Source organism: Erinaceus europaeus, chromosome 11, assembly GCF_950295315.1.
Source record: "Erinaceus europaeus chromosome 11, mEriEur2.1, whole genome shotgun sequence".
Taxonomy (NCBI): Eukaryota; Metazoa; Chordata; class Mammalia; order Eulipotyphla; family Erinaceidae; genus Erinaceus; species Erinaceus europaeus.
Window position 1 is genome coordinate 81,665,915 of NC_080172.1, and position 25,688 is coordinate 81,691,602.

At 37.8% G+C, this 25,688-nt stretch overlaps 1 protein-coding gene across 5 annotated transcripts in view; it reads right to left on the reverse strand.

The window, feature by feature from the left end:
- Positions 1–25,688, reverse strand: part of PLPPR5 (phospholipid phosphatase related 5) — a 156,629-nt gene that overhangs the window by 16,501 nt on the left and 114,440 nt on the right. For 2 of the 5 annotated variants that reach the window (XM_060202133.1, XM_007526961.3), the window contains one exon: positions 10,434–10,568. The exons of 1 other annotated variant lie outside the window; for it this stretch is intronic. In XM_060202133.1, coding sequence (XP_060058116.1) covers positions 10,434–10,568 — 135 coding nt within the window. The remainder of the gene's footprint in view (positions 1–10,433; positions 10,569–25,688) is intronic. 2 more of the 5 variants (XM_007526964.3, XM_060202130.1) reach the window with 1 other exon arrangement.

The following is a 25,688-nucleotide window of genomic DNA, read 5'->3' on the forward strand; positions in this document are numbered from 1 at the left end:
CTGGCATAAGATAGTGCCAGGGACTCAGTATGCGGCCTAGGAGTTGGTGTTTCAACAGGCTGAGCTAGCTCCCTAGCTCTAAGTAAACTTAAACTCAACAAGTTACAACAGTGTACAGCATGTAGAGACTAAGTCAGTTCAAAATTTTGAGTGCTTAAAGTTTAGACTGAGAAAAAAGTACCTAAAATATGAAAATATTTGATTCTACCAACTATTTCAATGTTTGATCACTAATAAAGTTGTTTTGACAAGGTCCTGTATAAAATTTACATTACAGTTTAACAATTCTGTAAGAAAAATATTTGCATTATAGAAAAGCAACTGAATCTAAAATAGATAACCACTCATGCACAACACTCTGAAATCTCAAAGGAATTTACCACGGAGAGCACAGTGATGTATAATCACATTTGTCTTTGTAAGCAACCACAGGATAGTTCTGCTGTTGCTCTGACACTAATGTATGCAAGATTTTATACTATAATGTTTTGTTTTTTGGTCGCATAGGCAGTGTACGATAATCTATATAAACTTTATAAAAACTTCATTGTAATGACTAAATTAATTCTCAAAGTTATTGTAGTGACTATTGTCCTTGCGAAACTTTGTAAATACTATTTTTTTCTCAGAGCTAAAATATATTCTATTTTCAATCAAATTCCATCCTTACATTTTTTTGTTCTTTGTCAAAGAAAGTGTTCCTTTCCTTAGATTTTTCTTTATGGTACTTATTAGAAGCCATTTGTGCAATTATTTGCATGGCTGTACTATGTAAATCTGAATGTCAGCAGGCTACCTCAGAGTGAGAACAAGCCTGAAGCAAGAAAGGAAGGACAAAAGCCTTCCTATTTTGTGGTAGGGATGAATACTACTTGACCCAGGAGGATCCCTGGGAGGAAATACAGTGCAACCCTCACCTATCAGTTATCAACAAAAGCAGTCTCTGAAAAAAGGACAGGTAGGTGCCACAGATAAAAAAAAAATTACTTTTTTTTTTGTCACACTTCAATAGCTATTCATGATTTTCCTTTTGTAAGCCATGGGGATAAATAACTTCTGCTACATGTAGAAACTTTTGTCCTAGGCTGGGGGTATGGATCGACCATACCCCCAATGCCCATGTCCAATAGAGAAGCAATTACAGAAGTTGGACCTCCCACCTTCTGTACCCCATAGAAATCTTTGGTCTATATTACCAGAGGGATATGGCACTCTGGTGGTGGGAAATTGTACAAATCCTACCACTCTTACTTACCCACAATACTGTCAAGTATTATTGAACCACTAATAATAATAGTAGTAGTAAAAGATGTTGAAAAATAAGAAAACAGAAAGCAGAACTTGTACTGGGTTTGGTGTATTGCATCAAAGTAAAAGACTCTGGGGTGTGGGGGAGGGTCAGGTCCTGGAACACTCTGGCAGAGGAAGACCTAGAGGGGGTTGAATTGTTATGTGGAAAACTGATATATGTTACACATGTACAAACTATTGTATTTTACTGTTGACTGTAAACCACTAACCCCCCAATAAAGGAAAAAAATGCAACTTAAAAAAAGATAAGAAAGAAAGATAGAGAGAAACTCTTGTCCTCTAATTCCTCCCACTCCCAATTGTTGTTTTTTTTAATTTATTTATTCCCTTTTGTTGCCCTTATTGTTTTATTGTTGTAGTTATTATTGTTGTTGTTTTGATGTCGTTGTTGTTGGATAGGATAGAGAGAAATGGAGACAGGAGGGGAGAAAAAGAGGGGGAGAGAAAGATAGACACCTGCAGACCTGCTTCACCACTTGTGAAGTGACCTCCCTGCAGTGGGTGCCTGGGGCTCGAACTGGGATCCTTCTGCTGGTCCTTGCATTTTGCACCATGTGGGCTTATCCCTCTGTGCTACTGCCTGACTCTCCCATTCTCAATTCTTATGTTAAAATCTGATCTTCAAGAGATGGTTTCTTTGTGAAATGTTTATGTCTTGAATGGAATTAGCTCTTATAAATGACTCTGCATAGAGCTCTATAATATTTATCATTGTAAAAATAAATAAATAAATAAAATGATCATTTATGAACCAGGAAATGAGCTCTCACAAGACAATATATTTTGACCTTATTCTTGCATTTGGGGGATCTGGGAGCTCGAACCAGGATCCTTATGCTGGTCCTTGTGCTTCACACCTTGTGTGCTTAACCCACTGAACAACCACCCAGCCCCTATTATTCTTGCATTTTCCAATCTTAAGAACTCTGAGATAAGCTCCTGGAGTTTACAAATCACCCAGTCTATGTTACATTGGCATAGCAGCCCAAATGGATTAAAGCAACTCCTCTGATCAGCATCTTACTAAAAATCAAATTCTGTAAATGATGCCTGCTCAGTCAAAAAGGCATGGTATGGATGTATAGAGATGTACCCCCCACACTATCTTACTAGTTCATCTGAATTTCTCAATCGTCTTTTAGATTGGCTTATATATTTAACTTAAAAACATTTTTTTTGTGTGTCACCACTCGTGGTCCATTTAGGATCTACTATAGCTCATATTTTGTATTTCTTTGATCTAGGATCTTTTCCTGGACAACATCCCCCTACCCCCTTTTTTGGGCCATATATACTAAAAACTTTCCTTAATATAAGTCATCTGACTTCTTTCTTTCTTTCTCTTTCTTCATTGCCTCCTTCTCTCCTTCCTTCCTTACCTCCTCGCTCTCTTAGTTTTTCTTTCTAAATTTTTTTAAAATCATATAGGTAGGGAGAGAGAGAAAAGGAGGGAGGGAGGGAGGGAGAGAGAGAGAGAGAACGAATGATTGAAAGATAGAGAAGGAGAAATGACTGAAAGATGCCTCAGCACTGAAGACTCCTCCAATGTGGTGAGGGACAAACTCAAGTCTAGGTCATGCATAGCAAAGCAGACACACTATCCATGTGAGGTATTTAACAGCCCAAGGTTCAGATATTTATTTGAGAGAAAAATTTCCTTAAAGTGTATCTTCAAATACTGCTAGAGCACCATTTATCCTCTTTAGGATCTACAATGGCTCATATGTTATATTTCTTTGATCTAGGATCTTTTCCTGGACAAATGCATGGGGCCCCCCTTCTCTTTATTTTTTGGCCACATATACTAAAAATTTTCCTTAATATAAGTCATCTGACTCCTTTCTTCCTTCCCTCCTCTTTTTTCTTTGTCTTTTTTTGTCCTTCTTCCCTCCCTCCCTTCCTTCTTTCCATCTCCCTCCCTCCTTCTTTCTCTCCCTTCTCTTTCTTTCTAGAATTTTTATTGGTAGCCAAATAATTCTTAGTACAGTTGTTTTTTCTACAGAAGATACAATCTCTTTTTTTGCATGGTAAGTGTCTGCAAAATCCACTCAGCACCAACTTAGGTCATTTCTACCACCATGCACCAGAACAGTGGGGAAAGGCAAGGGAGGGGTGGAGAGATTGATCTGATTTCTACAGCGTGTATTTTTTATTTATGGCTTCTAGTATTGGTTTTAATCCTAACGTGACACTGTTTTCTTACACTAGTTTGCTAATTATGTCTTTATGTCAGTTATCTTTCACCTCTCATTTCATGTCTCCATGAAAATGGAAACAAGATGTCACCTGTAGTGCATTTAATTAAATTTCTTGCAGTTATTTTTTTCTTGAAATTTTTATTTGCTGTCATGTCATTTTTAGAGGACTTAATCATCATTTATACTAGAATCAGAATTGATTAGCTAAGCTTATTTTTTCTAAAATAGGTTGGGCAATAAAGATCTCAGAACTATTTCCATGAATAGTTAGCTAATAAGCAGAAGAGCTGAGAGATGTGGTTTATATGATTTTGAGAAGTTACTGAACTTGGTAGAGTGGGCAAAGCAATTGAAAACATTGACCCTTTCAGAAATATTACTTTGTATCTACAGTCTTTCCTTCATATAGTTTTATTTCTTATGTTTATTAAACATCTAAAAGATTGTTACTGTGTTTTACATACCCTCGGTTCTAGGAAGACATACATACTTTGGAGTCCAGCCTCCCTCCACACACTCCTATGAAGACACTTCCTCCCTATTCCATGTAATGGTATTAATTCAGTTGTGAAAAGGGCTTTTTTCTTATGGCATGAACCCACATTAGTTAAAAGTGAGATCAAAGGAAAGTGTTTTTGATGTACGAGTCTCCTAGGTGTATACATGCTAAGTCCTATCTTTTTTTTTTTTTTTTTTTTGTCTCCAGGGTTATTGCTGGGGCTCAGTGCCTGCACTTACCAATCCACTGCTCCTGGAGGCTGTTTTTTTTTTTTTTTTTGTTACCCTTGTTGTTGTTGTTGTTATTGATGTTGTTGTTAGATAGGACAGAGAGAAATCAAGAGAGAAGGGGGAGACAGAGAAGGGGAGAGAAAGATAAGACACCTGCAGACCTGCTTCACCGCTTGTGAAGTAACCTCCCCCCCATGGGTGGGGAGTCAGGGGCTCGAACCAGGATCCTTACAATAGTCCTTGCTCTTTGTGCCAAGTGCTCTACAATATGACCCACTAGCTAACTCCTATCTTAATATGGTGTTGGGCTAACAGGTTGGAATATCCTCTAAATGCATGAGGCTCCTTATTCTTCTAGAAATTGCTCCTCATTTTCAGTTTCCGAAACCTGTGGGAATACAGTGGGATTCTAAAATACCTCCACATGTTCACACGTATCCATAAACTACTGCAAAATATATACCTGAAAGCAGGATTACACTAGAGTTTGCAGTGAGTACCTCCCTAACACTTCCTCTCCACTATTCCAAACTTGGGATCCATGATTGCTCAACAAATTGTTTGGCTTTGTATGTTAACTCTCTTTTCAATCACCAGGTTCCAGATGCCACCAGGATGCTGGCTAGGCTTCCCTGGATTGAAGACCCCACCAATGTGTCCTGGAGCTCAGATTCCCCAGAGACACACCTTACTAGGGAAAGAGAGAGGCAGACTGGGAGTATGGACCGACCAGTCAACGCCCATGTTCAGCGGGGAAGCAATTACAGAAACCAGACCCTCTACCTTCTGCAACCCTCAACGACCCTGGGTCCATGCTCCCAGAGGGCTAGAGAATGGGAAGGCTATCATGGGAGAGGGTGGGTTATGGGGACTGGGTGGTGGGAATTGTGTGGAGTTGTACCCCTCCTACCTTATGCCTTTGTTCACTAATCCTTTCTTAAATAAAAAATTAAAAAAAAAAAAAGAAAATGAAATATTTTTTTAAAAAATCATAATGTAACTTAGGTGCACCATTATTCTAAAAAGAAAAGACAGAATAAAAGGATGGAAAGAAAAGCAAAAGAGATTCATCCATTATTCCATTTGTTTGCTTTGGTTTCAACATTACTAGAATTGGAAATAAGGAGGGTCTCTCTCAACTATGCATTATTTTCTATCCTACTACAGAGGTGTAGTTTGTGTATTTGCCTAATTGGCATCATTACACACACACAAAATTATATATATTCAATTTAAGTACAATATGTATGGAAAACTTGACACATCTTGATCAACATGTTTCGAATCTTAAATAGTGAAAATGGTTATAATTGACAACGATTAAGAGCCTCATATGTTCTAGAGCCTCATATGTTCTCATATGTTCATTAGTCTTTTTTCTTTAACTGCTATTATTATTAATTTTAATGAGCATCTGACTGATTTCATACTTGTTTTTTTTTCCCTTCCACAAACCACTTTATTAAGGGGTTAATACCTTACAAAACAGCTATTGATACATAAGTTCAATTTCTCAATTCCCTGCGATGAGCACCATGCTTCATTCTAGGAGTTTTATTATTAATTTACTGTATTCTCATCATGACCGTTTTATGGATGAGAAAAACAGCTACAGAGTATTTTAAAGAAAGTTACCTACGGTCAAAATCCAACTCTCAGACAATGTTCCTTATGAACCTATCAGCAGAAACCATGTTATATCCTACTATAGAAATATATCACAGTTCATTTAATAATTCACTACTGACATATTTTTCATGATTTGCCATTACAAATGATCTGCAATTAAGGTAACTCATAACATATATATATATTGGAAATGGGGTAAGATGGGTTAGTTTTCACAGATGATTAATTCTTTTCATAAAACCAAATAGTATGTTCAGATGCATTTAGCTTTCAGAAAAAAAAAAAAACATGACTTTTCTTCATAAGCTATGGTAATTAGCTATATGACAAACTCCCTATAATTAAAGGATGAATTGCTGGCATAAAAATAAAGAATACTTGCATGCTATAATTACTCTGTAGCTTACAGTATATCAGACTTGTACTATGAACATAAGTGCATAATTTCTAAAAGAAAACCTTTGCTCTTTCCATAGAATACTGACAACTTGGTGTAATAAATAATGTTAAGGCTATTGGCCAGACCTACAGACCAAACTTTACTACTGGGAAATTTTCCTCATCTGAGGACACTGGCTTTATTACACTTCAACTATCAACTATTAGGGCCTGCTTAGCTGGAAGGATGTTTGTATCCTCTAGTTTTCTATAGTGAACTATGACACAAAAAACCATTTATTCACTCCAAACTCTTCTATCACAAAAAGAGGGCTACTGTATGGTTCCCTTCCATGATAGCCCTCCTCCCTTTCTGGCTGATGAGCAAAAACATGTCATCTCAGTAGCAGAATTTCAAAGGACAGCCAGAGATATAAAGACAGCACTCTGACTTGTGATGTTTCCCCAGGCTTTGGTGAGTATAGGGAACACTTCACACTCTATGCAGATAGTACACTACCTGGAAATAAAAATGATATGAGCAAGAGAAAAGTCTGGGTTCTGTAGGGTGTGATGCAATACACTCTGATGACTACATAGGAGTATCAAATTGGATTCAAATATTTTTACTCCCTAGCCACCAAAGTGAAAAATAAAGTGTGTGAATTTGTCACAAGTAAACTAATAAAAAAGAGCTAAAGAACACGAATCTCTTACAGTTTATGAACTTCAATGAAATATTTTTTTGCCTTCCTCATCAAATATTTTCAAACTCACTGTAAAATGAATTAGCATATATCAAACACACAATTCACATAATCATTTAATACAGAATATGATGTAATGGTATGTAAGAATACCTGCCAATGCTAAAGAACTATCAAGTAAATAAACTATCAAGTAAATAAACTATGAAGTAAATAAATGCTAAAAAGCAGAAAACGGATTATTGTTCAAGTACATTTGAGTGGTTATTAATTGACGTTTCTAATTGTTACCTTGCACATTTTATTCAAATAAGCTTAAGATATCTCCCTAAATCCTATTTCATACTTTTGATATATATATATATTTTTTTTTTCCTCCAGGGTTATTGCTGGGCTCGGTGCCTGCACCATGAATCCACCGCTCCTAGAGGCCATTTTTTCCCCCTTTTTGTTGCCCTAGTTGTTGCAGCCTCGTTGCGGTTATTATTGCCATTGTTGACGTTGCTTTGTTGTTGGATAGGACAGAGAGAAATGGAGAGAGGAGGGGAAGACAGAGAGAGAGGGGAGAGAAAGACACCTGCAGACCTGCTTCACCGCCCGTGAAGCGACTCCTCTGCAGGTGGGGAGCCGGGGACTCGAACCGGGATCCTTACGCTGGTCCCTGCGCTTTGCGCCACGTGCGCTTAACCCACTGCGCCACTGCCCGACTCCCACTTTTGATATATTTTTAAGGATTTGTTTATTCTATTTTGAGAAAGAAATGCAAAAGACCTACTCAGTTTTTGCATAGGTGGTGCAAGGCATTGAATCTGGAGTCCAATGCATGAAAGTCCTGTGTTCTACCTGTTCCTCAGCTACTTCCGATTTTTTAGTTATAAATTAAATAAGATATAATTTGTTATCACTTTTAAAATAAACACCTTGAATAATAAATGTGTATCTTGAAATATTACATTACATACATTGTTGCTTATGGCGTGAAACTTTGATCATAGTTTCACCAATAGAAAGTCAGCTATATTAACTGTAAAATGGGAAGTTTATTATAATAGGCATCAGACATTGGAGAAGAAATTAAAACAAGCAAATAATCTGGGAAAATAAAATTTATTACTTCAAACGGTGTCAAATTTGCTTCATAAGCTCATAGATGTCAAGGTAGGTCAGTCATTTAAAAAAAATTGAAAGATGACTCTAGTCATTGCCTTTCTCATTTGGTGAGAGATGGTAAAGGCTGTTCAGGAAAACAGACCACACTTCCCCTTTCTGCTTATAGTCTCTTACTCAAAACACAGTTTTGAGTTTATGGTCACAACTGACTGTAATAGAAGGTGGAGACTGATAAACTATAGCTGAACAGTCATGGATGGAGCTAAAATTAGCTCAGGGAATTCAATTATTCAAAAGAACAAATGAAGAAGAGTTTGGGTTGGTAGTGGTCTTTGCCACTGTGATAACTACATTTAAAAACTGCAAGGAATGAAGTTAGGTTGAATTCTTATAGTACAAGGAATTAAAGTATTAATGAAATTAATTATATTACTTGTAAATTATAGCCACTATTTTTCAGAAATTTACAAAAGTAATCAGGATAGTATATATTAGGTAATTATTAAATGTTATTGCTACTCTTATTGTATAGTATTTATTATTTGTATCACATCCTGAATTCCCTCCATCATCTCATAGAGAAGTGATTATATAGCTATTCTTGAATTCCTATAGTAAAAAGGGTATTTCATTACTCTGAAGGCACTCATTGTATTTTCAGAAAGTTCTCTTTTTCTTTCTAGATCTAGACATTGTCTTCTTGAATTTTGCTACTTTTCTCATTCTATTTCTGTGACTTTTGAGGCTTTGCAGAACAAGTCTTATTCTCTACTATCACTGGCTCTCCAGTTATTTGTGGGGATGTATAGCTTCTTCTACGTTTTTCTCTAAACTAATAAATTTGTTTTCCTCCCTGCCCCTCAGAATCCATGATTTTGAGTCCACTCACCATTCTAGACATATTCATTTACTCTCTTTAATGAATATTCCGGAGTATGAACTATTATGTTCTATCAATGTCCATATCAAAACTGCTACTCAAGGCAGTTCAAACTAGCCCAAATTGGTCTAAGCAGAGTTAAGCATAAATCATCGATCCTCTCATTCAGGACATCATTTTCCCTAAGTGGGATTAAAATCATGCTAGCCTATTTGCTCTTTATATCTTGTTGTCAACACACACTGAATTCTTATCCACCTTCTGAGATACTGCTTTATCCCTGGCTTTTCTAGGGCTTGGAGCCTGTGAGACTGAGATTCCACTAATCCCTGTGAACTCTTTAAAATTATTATTATTATTATCCCTGATAGAGGGTGAGAGACAGAGAAGGAGAGATAGAGAGGAAAGACACCACAGCACTGTTGCACCTCTTGTTAATTTTCTCCTCTGTATGGTTCTCCCATGTTGTGGCTGGGGGCTCAAGCCAGGGTCCTCACGTATGTGAAGCGTGTGCTCAACCAGATGAACTATCTGCTGACCTCCCTCTGAGACTTTTTAACTTCATTCTTTTGTGAAGTAAACCTAGACGTATTTTACCTTACAGAAACGTTTTCATTCCAAATACAAAACATTTCCTTTATATCATAATTTAATCTCCTAAGAACTTTTTTTATTTTATCCACAGCATTATTCCTCACAGATTCACAGAATAAACACTTGATTAGCATATAATTAAACTCTTCATCTAAGAAATCATCAAATTATGAAAGTGGATAGAACTTAGGAAAAGCCATTAGTAACTCAATGAGCAATTATTAAACTAGTCACAAGTATACATGATTGCATTGCTATTTAAGACATATTACCCTAATTCAAAAGTCTTTAAAATGTGTGTGTGTGTGTGTGTGTGTGTGTGTGTGTGTGTGTGTGGGTCTGACACCTGCCTTCTATTCGTTGTTGTGTCCAATAAAGCTATAGGGTCTGGTTCTATTCAGCTTAAACCTGTGGGGCCTTTTTGAACATGGAAGCATAATAGGTGTTCTGTGACCAGACCTTCTCATGCATTTCAGTTCAAAGAATATTAACCCTCAAAAACATGGCAGGCATTATACTAAGCAGCTTCTCATGCAAACAGAGCATGGAAGAAATTGCACGTATCTTTTAAAAAATACTTATGTTTTCAAGCAAAACTACTTATTATTTTTTGCCTCTGAAAAAGATCTTACACAACGTTCCTCAATTAAAAACTTTAACAAAAAACAAAATGTATTTCCTGTACAGGTACTCTGCTGTCAGCAGGAGATGTTCAAAGAAACATTATAAATGCGACGTATTTTTCTAAGAAGATGTCCTTAGTGACTAAATTTCACTAAATGCCACATTAGACTCTGAGTTTCAGTAAATCAAAAATGACTGTGCAGCTACTCTCAGGAGTAATTATTCAATCGCTCTAGAGAACAATCATATTTCAAAATTCAAATGATGAATCACCTGTACAGATGTTACCTTTTCCAAAGGACTTTCTACTCGAGGGATGCTTATCATCGGCATCTGTGCCAGGCTATCCATGTGTATATGTTCATTTTCTGCTTGTCTTCCTTTGAAATTATTTACCACACATACAACCTGAATTTCAGAAAAGAAATTATGATTAAAGCAAAAACCATGCTTTCTTTAAGTATGACATTTTGAGTGGTTTAATAACTTCAATCATCCTAATAAAAATTTTAAAATTACTTAACTATTACATCTATATAACTTTATATTTACCTTGTATGATTTTAATGGCTACTACAATACAACTGTGCTCAAGAAAATGCATCAATTATTATGTAGATCAGTTAATGACCATCTTCTTATTCCAAATTTTTCATTAAATTAAGTTGTAATCAATGCTCAAATTATTTTAAAAATAACATCATAACCTTATAAAAATTCATAGCAAGCTAACCTTTTCCTTATGTGGGTAACCTACACCTTAATTTAAATGCTAATTATTTCCCATTGATTCAAAATCATTACATTCATAATAAACCTTTTCCAATTGGCATACTCTAATTTAGTAGCAACCCTTTAATTAACCTAGTTGAATGCCTATTATTGTATCCCATATACAATTGATAGAAATAACAATGCTTTACGGAGGCTACTACAGAAATAGAAGACCCTTAACATTAAGGAAATTGACTCTTGTTTCAACTGGTTTTGTCTCATGGAGGACAGAATTTGAACTAAACCAGAGATTCTCATACTACTGTGTTCATAAAAATTCAGTATTGGCGCTATAATAATAATATTTCCGAATTCCTCACTAAAGATTCTTATTTTGTGAATGAAGGGTGTGGACTTTGAGTATGCACTTTTAAAATGAATTCCAGATATTTCTGATGCACAAGAATCATATTTTAAGAAATCATGAACTACTAAGAAATGCATGAAAATCACTCATTTGTTTATACTAATAAATGGGTATATATATTCCTGAGCCTTATTTTTCTGAGTTTTATATCCTACTCTAAAACCGAAATACAGAACTTGCACTTATAACCCAACATTTCTTTTGAAAACTAAATGTTTAACATATAATTATAAATTCATATTGTCTTGCTGGAAGATTTTTTTAAAGTATATCTCTTGACTGAAGATTTTATTTTTTCTTGTGAGATTCATTTAGTGTGTGTGTGTGTGTGTGTGTATGTGTGTGTGTGTGTGTGTGTGTTTGTGTGTGTGTGTTTGTGTGCGTGCAAACGCGCCATGTTGGAAGAGTGGGAGATTGCTGCTCTGGTATCTGTGAAGCTGAAAACTGAACCCAGGGCTTCACACATACAAATTCCAGCTCTACCTGCTGAGTCACATCCTTTGCTGTGTCCCTGAATGCTTTTTTAAAAAAATTTTATTATCTTTATTTATTTATTGAATAGAGAAAGCCAGATATTGAGAGGGAAAGGAATGATAGGGAGAAAAACAGAGAGACACCTACAGCCCTGCTGCACCACTCATGAAGCTTTCCCCCTAGGAAAAGACTGGGGGCTCGAACCCGGGTCCTTGTGCATTGTAACGGGTGCACTCAACCAAGTGCGCCACCACCAAGCCCCTCCCTGAATGTTTTCAAAGGACAATTAGATCTTATTTATTTACCCATTTTAATATAAAATTTACAAATCTACCAAATGATTGCATATACTATGAGATCTTAGAAAAAAAATTTCTTGCAAATTATCTTTTCACATCCTTTTCTCAAAAGATTAAAGTAAAGATGATAAGTGCTTGGAAATAGGTACTTGTTAAGCCTACCTTTGAGCATTGATCCCACAGAAGACTCATAGATAGTGACCACCTTTGAGTTAAAGTCAACAAACCTTGTCAGTAAATGGGATATACTTGGGGGTTTGTAGGAATACAAACTTTGCATTAACTACTCTGTTGTTTTTGAGTGGAGGTAACTATAGACAATTGACAACTGAAAGGAATGTCAGTGTTACAGTACATCTTTCTTTTCAAAGCAGCAGGGCAAATTTGTTTTCCAATTGACCTGTGCCAGCATAGTGCCAGTACAAAGGACAGAATCAAGAATCATAGCAGAAATCTTTCAGAAATGTCAAATAAACTATGTAATCTAATATAGTATAGAAAAAATATTTAATGATTATGCCTTAATTTTAATTATTAATATGTTTGGTTCAAGTAAATAATGGTCATTTAAAATAGCATACCATTTCAATTTTTATTTAACTCAAAAATAAAAAAGAATCTTAGCTAATAACAACACAAGCGAGACTTCCAGAGGCGGGGTTATGGAGCAACAGCAGCTGTGTTTCTCTCCTCCCCTCTCCTGGGTCAACTAGGAATACCAAAGGAGAATACCTGGGGCAACAAGACAGGATCATGTGGATTATGGACAGAGAGGAGCCTAGGGAGAGATTAAGTGGCTGGTAATAGTCTGGCAGTTTACCAACTGAGACACCACCTCCAGTCTGTTTCATCAAGAAAAAGACAGCTGAAGGGAGGAGAGGACTCCCCTAAGACTCACCAAATGCAACTGTGAGTCTCCATTGTTACTGCCCTCAGAATCTGGAGCAGTGGGTTGGGGGGGAGGGCTGTGCTGACACCAGGGAACAGAGAACTAACCAGGAAACTCAGGAGAAGATCTATACATCTGTGACCTAGCAGGTGGGGCTGTGAGAGTCTCTTTGCATAACCACTGGATTATCTCTGCCACACCCTGCTTTATCTCTCGGTCAGGAGTCAATGATTAAATCTAAGAAGCCTACTTATACTTTAAAAGCCCTCAGGCTCCCATAGCCTACAAGGAAGAAAAAGAACAAAAGAGGCTTTTAAGCCATGTGCTCCAACTCAGGGATTAAAATACTATTGAAACAACTGTCAATTTCCACAACTGTGAACCCTTTAATTACCTTACTTAGGCACAAGTCAATCCAGGCAAGAGTGATCAGTAATTTGAAAAGTAATGAGAGAGGAACCTCATAACATACTATATAAAATGGCTAAACCAACAAGAAGAAACATTGGAGAAATGACCAGGACAAGAGTCCAGCTAAAAGCCCCCCAAAGGGTAAAGACTAAAATAATGAGGTCAACATACAAATACTAGTTAAGGTAATAATCATAGGAGTGAGTAAAGAGTTTGAAAGAATTGTCATCAGAAATGCAGAAACAACAAATGAGTCTCTGGAAGAAAACACTAATTATCTCAAGGTTATTAGAGAGCTGAAAGCTGAAATAGCTGAGCTAAGAACACAACTAGCTGAACAAGCTAAAACAGTATCAGAACAGGGTAACTAAATAGATGAACTCTAGAAAACAGTAGAGGAGAGAGAGAATAGAAAAAATGAGGCTGAAGGTAGAATTAACAAGATTGAGGACGAATTAGAGACAACTAAAAAAGAAATAAGAGATCTCAAAAAGAGACTGAGAGATACTGAAAAGAACAACAGAGACCTATGGGATGACTTCAACAAAAAAATATGCACATTATTGGATAACCAAAGGAAGAAAGAGAGGGAGAGGAAGAAAGCAATCTTCAGGACATAATAGCTGAGAACTTCTCTAGTCCAGACAACATGAAAGACATAAAGGTTCAAGAAGCCCAGAAAGTCCCAAACAGAATTAACCCAAACTTAAAGACACCAAGGCATATCATACTGAGAATGGAAAGTAATAACATGATAGTATCCATAGAAAAATCTAAGGAATCCAGCAAGAAGCTTTTGAAAATCATCAGGCAATACAGTAAGGTGTCAGGCTAAAAAATGATACAAAAATCTGTGGCATTCCTCTATGCAAATACTAAGTTAGAAGAAAATGGAAGAATATTATAAAGTCATCATCATCAAAACAGCATGGTACTAGAACAAAAATAGGCACACAGACCAGTAGAACAGAATTGAAAGCCCAGAAATAAATCCCCACAATTATGGACATCTAATCTTTGATAAGGGGACCCAAAGCATTAAATGGAAAAAGGAGGCTCTCTTCAATAAATGGTGCTGGGAAAACTGGGTTGAAACATGCAGAAGAATGAAATTGAACCACTTTATCTCACCAGAAACAAATATCAACTCCAAATGGATCAAAGACCTAGATGTCAGACCAGAAACAATCAAATACTTAGAGGAAAACATTGATAAAACACATTCCCACCTACACCTCAAGGACATCTTTGATGAAATAAACCCAATTGCAAGAAAGACTAAAGCAGAAACAAACCAATGGGAGTACATCAAATTGAAAAGCGTCTGCACAGCCAAAGAAACTATCACACAAAAAAAGAGACCCCTCACAGAATGGGAGAAGATCTTCACATGCCATACATCAGACAAGAAACTAATCACCAAAATATATAAAGAGCTCAGCAAACTTAGCACCAAAATAGCAAATGACCCCATCCAAAAATGGGCAGAGGATATGAACAAAACAGTCACCTCAGAGGAGATCCAAAAGGCTAACAAACATATGAAAAACTGCCTAAGGTCACTGATTGTCAGAGAAATGCACATTAAGACAACACTAAGATACCACCTCATTCCTGTAAGAATTGCATCCATCAAAAAGGATTGTAGCAACAAATGCTGGAGAGGCTGTGGGGACAGAGGAACCCTTTTGCATTGCTGGTGGGAATGTAAATTGGTACAGCCTCTGTGGAGAACAGTCTGGAAAACTCTCACAAGGTCAGACATGGAACTTCCATATGATCCAGTAATTCCTCTCCTGCATTTATACCCCAAGGACTCCATAACACCCAACCAAAAAGAGGTGTGTACTCCTATGTTCATAGGAGGACAATTCATAATAGCTAAAACCTGGAAGCAACCCAGGTGCCCAACAACAGGTGAGTGGCTGAGAACGCTGTGGTATATATACACAACGGAATACTATACAGCTATTAAGAACAATGAACCCACTTTCTCTGACCCACCTTGGGCAGAGCTAGAAGGAATTATGTCAAGTGAGCTTATTCAGAAAGATAAAGATGAGTATGGGATGATCCCACTCATCAACATAAGTTGAGTAAGAAGATCTGAAAGGGAAACTAAAAGCAGGATCTGACTAAATTGAAAATAGGGCACCAAAGTAAAAATCCTGTGGTGAGGGGTAGACATGCAGCTTCGTGGGCCAGTGGGGGGTGGGCGTGGTGGGTGGGATGGGACACAGTCTTTTGGTGGTGGGAATGGTGTTTATGTACACTCCTAGTAAAGTATAGTCATATAAATCACTAGTAAATTAATATGAGGGGGGAAATTAATTGTATGTCTTGAAGTTTTTAAAACACAGACTGAGTCTTTTTAATATATAGGCTGTCTATGTGGACTCTCTCAAAAGCCTAGACCAAGCAGATCAGAAGCAACCAATGGCACAGCAATATACAAGATACCCTAACAAAAGGACTTTTCAAAGTTAACCCAATTACCAAATAATGTGATGATAACATTTACTATCGATTGTCTTTTTGAACCCTAAGACAGCAGGAACCTCACATCTCCACTATAGAGCCTATATTTCCCCCAGTCCTGTAACCTTAGGATAGGGCCCACTTTCCCGCATGCCTCTCCCAGTCCATATCAAATAATACTGCATCTTCAGATCGCAACCTGCGCCGCCCCGTCACGACCACCAGAGAGACTGACAAAGTCATCTCCTCTGGACCTGCATTCAGACTTCAAAGAAGCTGGGCAGAAAGACGGGAATGGGTCGACGCATTCTCCCCCCCGTTATTGCTACAAACAATTATACTGTCACAATTGATTAATAATGCTTTGGCAGTGCCTGGTGGGAATGGAGAGTCAGAAGCACCCCCTCTCCCTTACACAGGAGCATATTTGAAAGTTACATTATTGAAAGTGGAGAAGGTGGGTCAACATAGACGGACAAAACAAGTCATGTTATGACTTGCCCCTCATAGAAACAATACAGAGATTGAGGCCTCCCAGGTACAAGTTGACATATTGAAACAAAGAAAGATTAATAGTTAAACTGTCCCAGACCTAGATGAGCAGTGGTCTACGACTAGTCAAAGATCTGTATGCCCCCATAGAAGATTAATGGTAGAGATAGCCCTCAGCAAAAGTCTAAAACAATTCTGGGTATGACCTCCCCTGGGAACAGAACGATACAAAGTATTGTACCCATTCTTTACAGTTATGGGGGAATAACATGTAGCCTGCCAAAGCCACAAGACTATTGTTACTTCTTTATGAGCTGGTTGCTTAGACAACCTGAATGTAACCTGAAAAAAGTATAAAAGCTAATGCAGTTTCACTATTAAAACGAGTCCAGATTCACCCTCCAATAGAGTGTGGTGTCTGTCTGTTCTCCCTCGCTGACTCCTGACCCACCTGGGAGGTTGCCTTCAAGACCCCTGACCCTCCTGCTGCTCATCCACTGAGCGGTCCGCGGCAGCAACCTAATCAACGCACCTCAACATGCTTCAGCTCAGACTGTCCAGAGACTTCACGTGTGGAATGACAACCCTTCAGCTACATTACTCGGGTGAGGCCTTTCCTTTCATAGCATTCTCTAATTCCATCCCAGGTGGATCAATTTCTAACAAAGTCCCAAAACCTAGATATAGACCAGGTTCTGTGAGAGAGAGCATATGTTCACACTTATCCATAAACTAGTGCAAAATATATACCTGAAAGCAGAAGTACACTAGAGTTTGCAGTGACTACCCCTCTAACACTTCCTCTCCACCATTCAAACCTTTGGGTCCATGATTGCTCAACAATTTGTTTGGCTTTGTATGTTAACTCTCTTTTCAGTCACCAGGTTCCAGATGCCATCAGGATGCCAGCCAGGCTTCCCTGGACTGAAGACCCCACCAATGTGCCCTGGAGCTCCACTTCCCCAGAGACCCACCCTACTAGGGAAAGAGAGAGGCAGGCTGGGAGTATGGACTGACCAGTCAACACCCATGTTCAGTGGGGAAGCAATTACAGAAGCCAGACCTTCCACCTTCTGCAACCCACAAAGACCCTGGGTCCATGCTCCCAGAGAGATAGAGAATGGGAAAGCTATCAGGGGAGGGGGTGGGATATGGAGACTGGGTGGTGGGAATTGTGTGGAGTTGTATCCCTCCTACCCTATGGTTTTGTTAGTTTATCCTTTATTAAATAAAAAATAAATTAAAAAAAGAAGAAAATGAAATCCAGAAATCAATTCCTTTTACTATAGCAACAAAAGCAATAAAATATCTAGGAATAAACCTAACCTGAGAAGTGAAAGACTTGTATACTGAAAATTATGAGTCACTACTCAAGGAAATTGAAAAGACACAAAGAATTGGAAAGATATTTCATGTTCATGAGTTGGAAGAATTAACATCATTAAAATGAATATACTACACAGAGCCATATAAAAATTTAATGTTATCCCCATCAAGATCCCAGCCGCATTTTTTAGGAGAATAGTACAAATGTTTATCTGGATGAGAAAAGACCTAGAATTGCCAAAACAATCTTAAGAAAGAAGAGAACTGGAGGCATCACACTCCCAGATCTCAAATTGTACTATAGGGCCATTGTCATCAAAACTGCTTGGTCCTGGAGCATGAATAGACACACTGACCAGTGGAAAAGAGTTGAGAGCCCAGAAGTAAGTCCCCACACCTGTGGTCATCTGATCTTTGTCAAAGGTGCCTAGACTATTAAATGGGGAAAGCAGTCTCTTCAACAAATAGTGTTGGAAAAAATGGGTTGAAACATGCAGAAGAATGAAACTAAGTCACTATATTTCACCAAATACAAAAGTAAATTCCAAGTGGGTCAAGGATTTGGATGCTAGACCAGAAACTATTATATACTTAGAGGAAAATATTGGCAGAACTCTTTTCGGCATACATTTTAAAGACATCTTCAATGAAACAAATCCAATTACAAAGAAGACTAAGGAAAGCATAAACCTATGGGACTACATCAAATTAAAAAGCTTCTGCACAGCAATAGAAACCACTACCCAAACCAGGAGACCATTCACAGAATAGGAGAAGATCTTTACATGCCATACATCACACAAGAGGCTAATAAACAAAATATATAAAGAGCTTGCAAAAGTCAACAAGAAAACAAGTAACCCCATCCAAAAATGGGAAGAGGACATGGAAAGAATATTCATCACAGAAGAGATCCAAAAGGCTGAGAAACACATGAAAAATGCTCCAACTCTTTGATTGTCAGAGAAATGCAAATAAAGACAACAATGAGATACCACTTCACTCCTGTGAGAATGTCATACATCAGAAAAGGTAACAGCAGCAAATACTAGAAAGATTGTGGGGTCAAAGTACCCTCCTGTACTGCTGGTGGGAATGTAAGTTGGTCCAACCTCTGTGGAGAACAGTCTGGAGAACTCTCAGAAGGCTAGAAATGGACCTACCCTATGATCCTATAATCCCTCTCCTGGGGATATATCCTAAGGAACTCAACACACCCATCCAAAAAGATCTGTGTACATATATGTTCTTAGTAGCACAATTTTTAATAGCCAAAACCTGGAAGCAACCTATGTGTCCAACAACAGATGAGTGGCTGAGCAAACTGTGGTATACATACACAATGGAATACTACTCAGCTATTAAAAATGGTCACTTCATTGTTTTCAGCTCATCTTGGATGGAACTTGAAGAGATAACATTAAGTGAAGTAAGTCAGAAACAGAAGGATGAATATGGGATGATCTCACTCACATGCAGATGTTGACAAGATCAGAAGAGAAAACACAAGTAGAACCTGAACTGGAATTGGCATGTTGCACCAAAGTAAAAGACTCTAGAGTGGTTTTGGGGGAGAATACAGGTCCAAGAAGGATGACAGAGGACCTGGTGGGGGTTGTATTGATATATGGAAAACTGGGGAATGTTATGCATGTACAAACTATTCTATTTAATATCAAATGTAGAACAGTAATTCCCAATAAACAAACAAACAAACAAACAAAAACAAGCAAATAGCTACATGCCACTTCAAATAATATACATGAATACATACATTTCATCTAATATTATAAGTCACAATGACAATTTGGTACATAAGATGACATCATTTTTTTTTCTGAAGTAGACTTTGTAGAAATAACTATCCAGAATTATGTGAAATTTTTGAGATGAAGAATGGTTCATCTAGAGTTAATACAGGTTTCTGAAACTAGTGTAATTAGTTTTGTATTATGTGGGTTTGCAAAACCCACATAATAAATAAAAAAAAACTTTGAAAGGCTATCTCAGTTATCTCTTTGCCTTAATTGAGGGTCTGAATAATATCATCAATACAGCTGAAAATTCAATTCATATGTGAATATTTAAATGCTTCACCCATAGTATATATTCATTAAGTGGTATTTATCAGCACACTAATTATTCTTCATTACTGTTATTATTTTAATTATACAGAAGAAAATATTCAAATCTTTCTTAGACTCATATTTAAATATTTAATAAGTCTTGTCTGCTAACATTCACAAGCATGGGATGAATTTCCTATTAGGAGAAATATTCATAAAAAAGCAAAAGAGTTAGATTTTATCTGGGTCTTTATGCTTATGGAGAATTAGTTTACTGGGCCTTGATTTAATAATTCTAATATGAAGAGAGGGAGAAACTGGGCATTAGTTTAAGTAGTAGAGTGCACACATTACCATGAGTATGAACCAGAGTTCAACTCCAGGTCCCATCTGCTGGTGAGGGGAGCTTCACGATTGGTGGAACAATGCTACAGTTGTCTCTCCTCACTGTCTCTCTCACCCTCTCTTTAAAAATGGATGCTAGGAATGGTGGAGTTGGGTAGGCATCAAGCCCCAGTGATTACCCTGGAGGCACACAAATGTGAAGAGGATGTAATAATTCACCAAGTTATCTTCATTTGTTATTGGATAAAAATTAACAAATTTGGGAGTTGAGCGGTAGCGCAGTGGGTTAAGCGCATGTGGTGCAAAGTGCAAGGACCAGCATAAGGATCCAGGTTCGAGCCCCGGCTCCCCACCTGCAGGGGAGTCGCTTCACAAGCGGTGAAGCAGGTCTGCAGGTATCTATCTTTCTCTCCCCCTCTCTGTCTTCCCCTCCTCTCTACATTTTTCTCTGTCCTGTACAACAATGACAACAACAACAATAACTATGAGAACAATGAAAAACAAGGGAAATATATAAAAGGGAAAATAAATACAAATTTTTTTAAAAGTTAACAAATTTCACAAACATTCATTTAATTGTGTTTTATCTGAGCACTTCTCAACTCTGGCTTATACTGATACTGGGAATTGAATTTGGTACTTTTATTGCCTCAAAAATGAAAGCCTTTTGTGCATAAACATTATGATATCTACCCAACCCTCAACAAATGTTTGTAGTGAAACCCATGATCTACCCATCTCCTGACTGCTCACAAAAACATGAGACTTTTACTAGACCTTTGAATGGAAAGCATACTCCATGTCTTCATCCCTCTAATACAGTTGCCCAAGTTGAAATTAGGTTATATTTGATATCTCCTGCATTCAGTCATTTAACTTGCACAATTTTAATACCTATTTTGAGAATGGGGAAAATAGCATAATGGTTATGCCGAGAGACTCTCTTGCCTCAGGCTCTATAGCCCCAGGTTCAATCTACAGCACCACCATAAAAAACAAATAAAAACTATCTTGATTTGCTATACTTGTTATCTTTTTATTTTCTGCCCAACTATCAACTTCAAAGATTAAGCAATCAACACTTTATTGGATTCCAACAGCTTTTTAAAGTCTTTCTAAATCAAATTTTGGCCTCCTCTAGTTGACTTTTATACCAATGTAAGAAAGTTGTTTTTAAATATAAATTGGATTTTATAACTTTCTTAAAATCGCAGTGGGTTAAGCGCACATGGTGCAAAGTGCAAGGATCAGCATAAGAATCTATTTGGACTCTAGGTGGGGCTCACTTTCCAGCAAGCTTCTCTCAGTTCATACCAACTGATACTGCATCTGCTGATCACAACCTATTCAGTGCAGTGAGTACCACCTCGGCATGCTTCACTTCAGAATGTGTCTACAGATGTCAGGCATGGAATGTCAACCCTTCAGCACCATTACTTGAGTGAGACTTTTCTTTTCTCATAGGAATCCTTAATTTCATTTTGGGTGGTCCACTTCCTAACAAAGCCTCAAAACCTGATATAGACCAGGTCCCATGAGACAGTGCAGATGTACACATGTATCCATAAATTAGGGCAAAATATATACCTGAAAGCAAAAATGCACAATAGTTTGCAGTGAGTCAATATATGAAGCAAACAAGTAGAAAGACTTAAAAAGAAACCTTAAAGTACCTAGTGAAATAGTTTCTACTTAGACCTAGATAGCCTCCTTACCTACTTCCCATAATACTTCCCTCAGTCACTCCAAAGCTAACCTTATCAAAGTAAGGGCTGCAAAAGTTGAATAAGGGCAAGAGGATGTCATACTTTAATGATGATTTCTTAGTCACTATCAGGCCAGCCCATCAGCTGGGGCCCTAGTCGGGGAGTCCTGGGATTCCCACACAGACATGATGAGCCTAGACCTTGAATAGATCCCTCTCTCCATTATTACTGGTCATCTTCATCAGGAACAACATAATGGACCCATGTGGAGGCCCCCATATGACTTTGCCCTCAATGTGGATCAACAATGGTAGAGAATGTTCCATCCTCTGAAGGAGGGTTGGATAACATACTCTATCTACCACCTGATGAAGATGGGTCCTGAAATTGGTGTGACTTGGAATGTTCCTACTGATGAACACAGAATGCAAGTTCGGACCTACATGGATGTAAAGGTTACATAGGCTCCTATGATGAATATGGGCCTCAGATAAAATCAATGGGGTTTACAACAACAATATTTATACACTTTTCCCATATTTGGGACCTACTCTCTTCCCTGATCGCTTTCTAGGCCTTTTTCCAGCCATGACATCATCTCCCTAGATAATAACCTGGGTCCACCTGCATATCAAATGTCTGGCTCAGGCAAAAACTAATAAAGTCATGGGCCCTTCTGAATATACCTAAAATATACCTACTAGCTATTTCCAAAACAAAGACCCCAAAGCTTTATCTGCAATATTCCAGCCTTTACTTTCATGATGAATCAATCTGTATGGCTTTATATGTTAACTCTCTTTTTAGCCACCAGGTTCCAGATGCTACCATGATGTCAACTGGACTTCCCTAGAGAGATGACCCCACCAATGCCACCAATGTGTCCTGGAGCTCTGCTTCCTCAGAGCCCTTCCCCACTAGGGAAAGAAAGAGACAGGCTGGGAATATAGATCAACCTGCCAACGCCCATGTTCAGTGGGGAAGCAATTACAGAAGCCAGACCTTCCACTTTCTGCACCCATAATGACCCTGGGTCCATACTCCCATGGGGTTAAAGAATATGAAAGCTATCAGGGGGAGGGGATGGGATATGGAGCTCTGGTGGTGGGTATTGTACCCCTATTATACTATGGTCTTGTCAGTGTTTCCATTTTATAAATAAATAATTTTTTTTAAAGAATCCCAGTTTGAGCCCCTGGCTCCCCACCTGTGGTAAAGCAGGTCTGCAGATGTCTTTCTTTCTCTACCCCTCTGTCTTTCCCTCCTCTCTCAATTTCTCTTTATCCTGTCTATCAACAACAGCAGAAATGGCATCAATAACAACGAACAAAGGCAACAACAAGGGCAACAAAATGGGAAAATATGGCCTCTAGGGGCAGTGGATTCGCAGTGCAGGCATCAAGCCCCAGTGATAACTTGGAGGCAAAAGAAAAAAAAAAAAATTTTGTGATCTGGCTTCCCACCTCTTTTGAAATGCAAACTGCACCCCAGCTTTGCAATCTTCCTTCTCTTAGTTTTCCAAATACCTTGTGTTCCTTTCTATTTCTATTATATTTGAAACACTCATCTTCAATGTTTTTGGATACTTCTCCATAATATTGTATAGTATCACTTCCTTGCTAGGTTTTTTGTTTTGTTTTTTTCTTTTTAACTTAAACTCTTTTGGTTTGCTTTTCACTGAAATAACAGTGATGCTTATAAGTGTATGAAATTATATACAGTTTTGAGTACTACCTTGATTATGTAAATATCTCTCCATGTTATGAATATAATGAAAGCATAGACATGGCTCTACTCTCTAACCATGTCTTCCCAGACTCAGTAAATGAATAGGTTAATAAGTGAGGATATTTGCCAATTGGCGAAATCTGATTTGAAGAAATAATATGAAATTAACTCATTGTTATCATTAGGATATTTTGTTTGTTTGCTAGCTTATATATTTTTAAATTCATTTTGGTTTTGACCAGAGCACTGCTCAGCTCTGGCTTATGGTGGTGCTGGGAATAGGATCTGGGAGGGACTACAGAGCCTCAGGCATGAAAGAAAGTCATCTGTATAAGCAAGATGCTATCTCCCTAACCCCGTGTGATGTGCTATCACGTATAGTAACAAGTCATTGCTGTGGTTTAGTAAATTTGAACTATTTTGCCTGATATTGTACTACACCTCCATCCATCCTTCTTTTTCTTCCTTTCTTTCTTCCTTTCTCTCTATCTATCTATCTCTTTCTTAAGGCAGAAAGAACGATAGATAGGGAGACAAATTATAAAATTGAAGGTTGCGTCAATGTACTGGAGGCAGTGCTCAATCATGGACTGTACACATGGAAAACTAACTATACCTCTTTCTTGAAGTGCTTCCAAAAATTTTGCCCCTCAAATCCACTCAATAAAACTCACTGGAGGTGGGAACAAAGTAATTAAAAAATCTAGCAAGGACCACCATATATTTTTATAAAATGACAGTAACTATTCTGTAAGTAATATTTAATTAATTAATATCAGTCTTTTGTTTTTCTTAGCATGAAGATTCTGTTTTCACTGAATAAAATTCAAATGGGATAAAAATGACAATCAACAGAAAATATAATTTCTTGTAACGCATAACCAGAGAAACTGTAAGTTCAGTGGAAACTTGGGAAAAATGGGAAAGCCAGTTAATTAGGTACACTTGTCTGAAGGTAGGACTTGTCTGAAGAAAACCGCAAGTACACAGAGGATCTGAATACAGTCATCAAGGATATTCTTCCAGATATTCAATGCCTTTTATGACTGCACACTCAACTACCTTTACTAATATGTGATTACACATAGACCTGAAAGGAACTCTGGGAAGTAAACAAAACACTTGTTAATCCATTCATCAAATATTTCCAGAGAATTTGCTATGTATTATATATCCTGGACTCTGGAAAAAAAAAAAAAACTGAATCATCTTCATGAGTAGCTTATACATGGGCTTTATAGCAAAAAAAAAAAAAAAAAGACCAAAAATTGAATGTGGAATATTAAAAGGTGAATAGTACTTTGAGGAAAGTGAACTGAGTATAAGATAAGGATCCTTTGGAGAGATGCTGCCATTTTCAATAGTTAGTGGGAGCAATCTGTTGATTGGCCATGTGGTATGTTAACACACAAGATGAAAGGTGACACTGCACCCCTAAAAATGTATTCTGGTAAACTAACTTTTTTTTTTTGATTTTTGATTTTTAAAAATTTATTTAAGAAAGGAGACATTAACAAAACCATAGAATAAGAGGGGTACAATTCCGCACAATTCCCATAACCCAATCTCCATATCCCATCCCCTCCCCTGATAGGCTTTCCATTCTCTATCTCTCTGGGAGTAAGGATCCAGGGTCCTTGTGGGTTGCAGAGGGTGGAAGGTCTGGCTTCTGTAATTGCTTCCTCACTGAACATGGGCGTTGACTGGTCGGTCTATACTCCCAGTCTGCCTCTCTCTTTCCCTAGTAGGGTGGGGCTCTGAGGAAGTGGAGCTCCAGTACACATTGATGGGGTTGTCTGTCCAGCAAAGTCTGGTCAGCATCTTGCTGGCATCGGGAACCTGGTGGCTGAAAAGAGAGTTAACATACAAAGCCAAACACATTGTTGAACAATCATGGATCTAAAGACTGGGATAGTGCAGATGAAGTGTTGGGGGGTATTCCCTGCATGCTCTTGTGTACTTCTGCTTTCAGGTACATATTTTTCCCCTAGTTTATGGGCACGGGTGAACCTATGCTCTATCTCAGGGGAGGACTATATCTAGGTTTGGGGACTTTATTGGGGAGTGGAACACCTGGAACGGAATTAGAGAATACTATGAAAGGAAAGGTCTCACCCGAGTGATGAAGCTGAAGGGTTGTCATTCCACACCTGAAGCCTTTGGTCACAGTCTG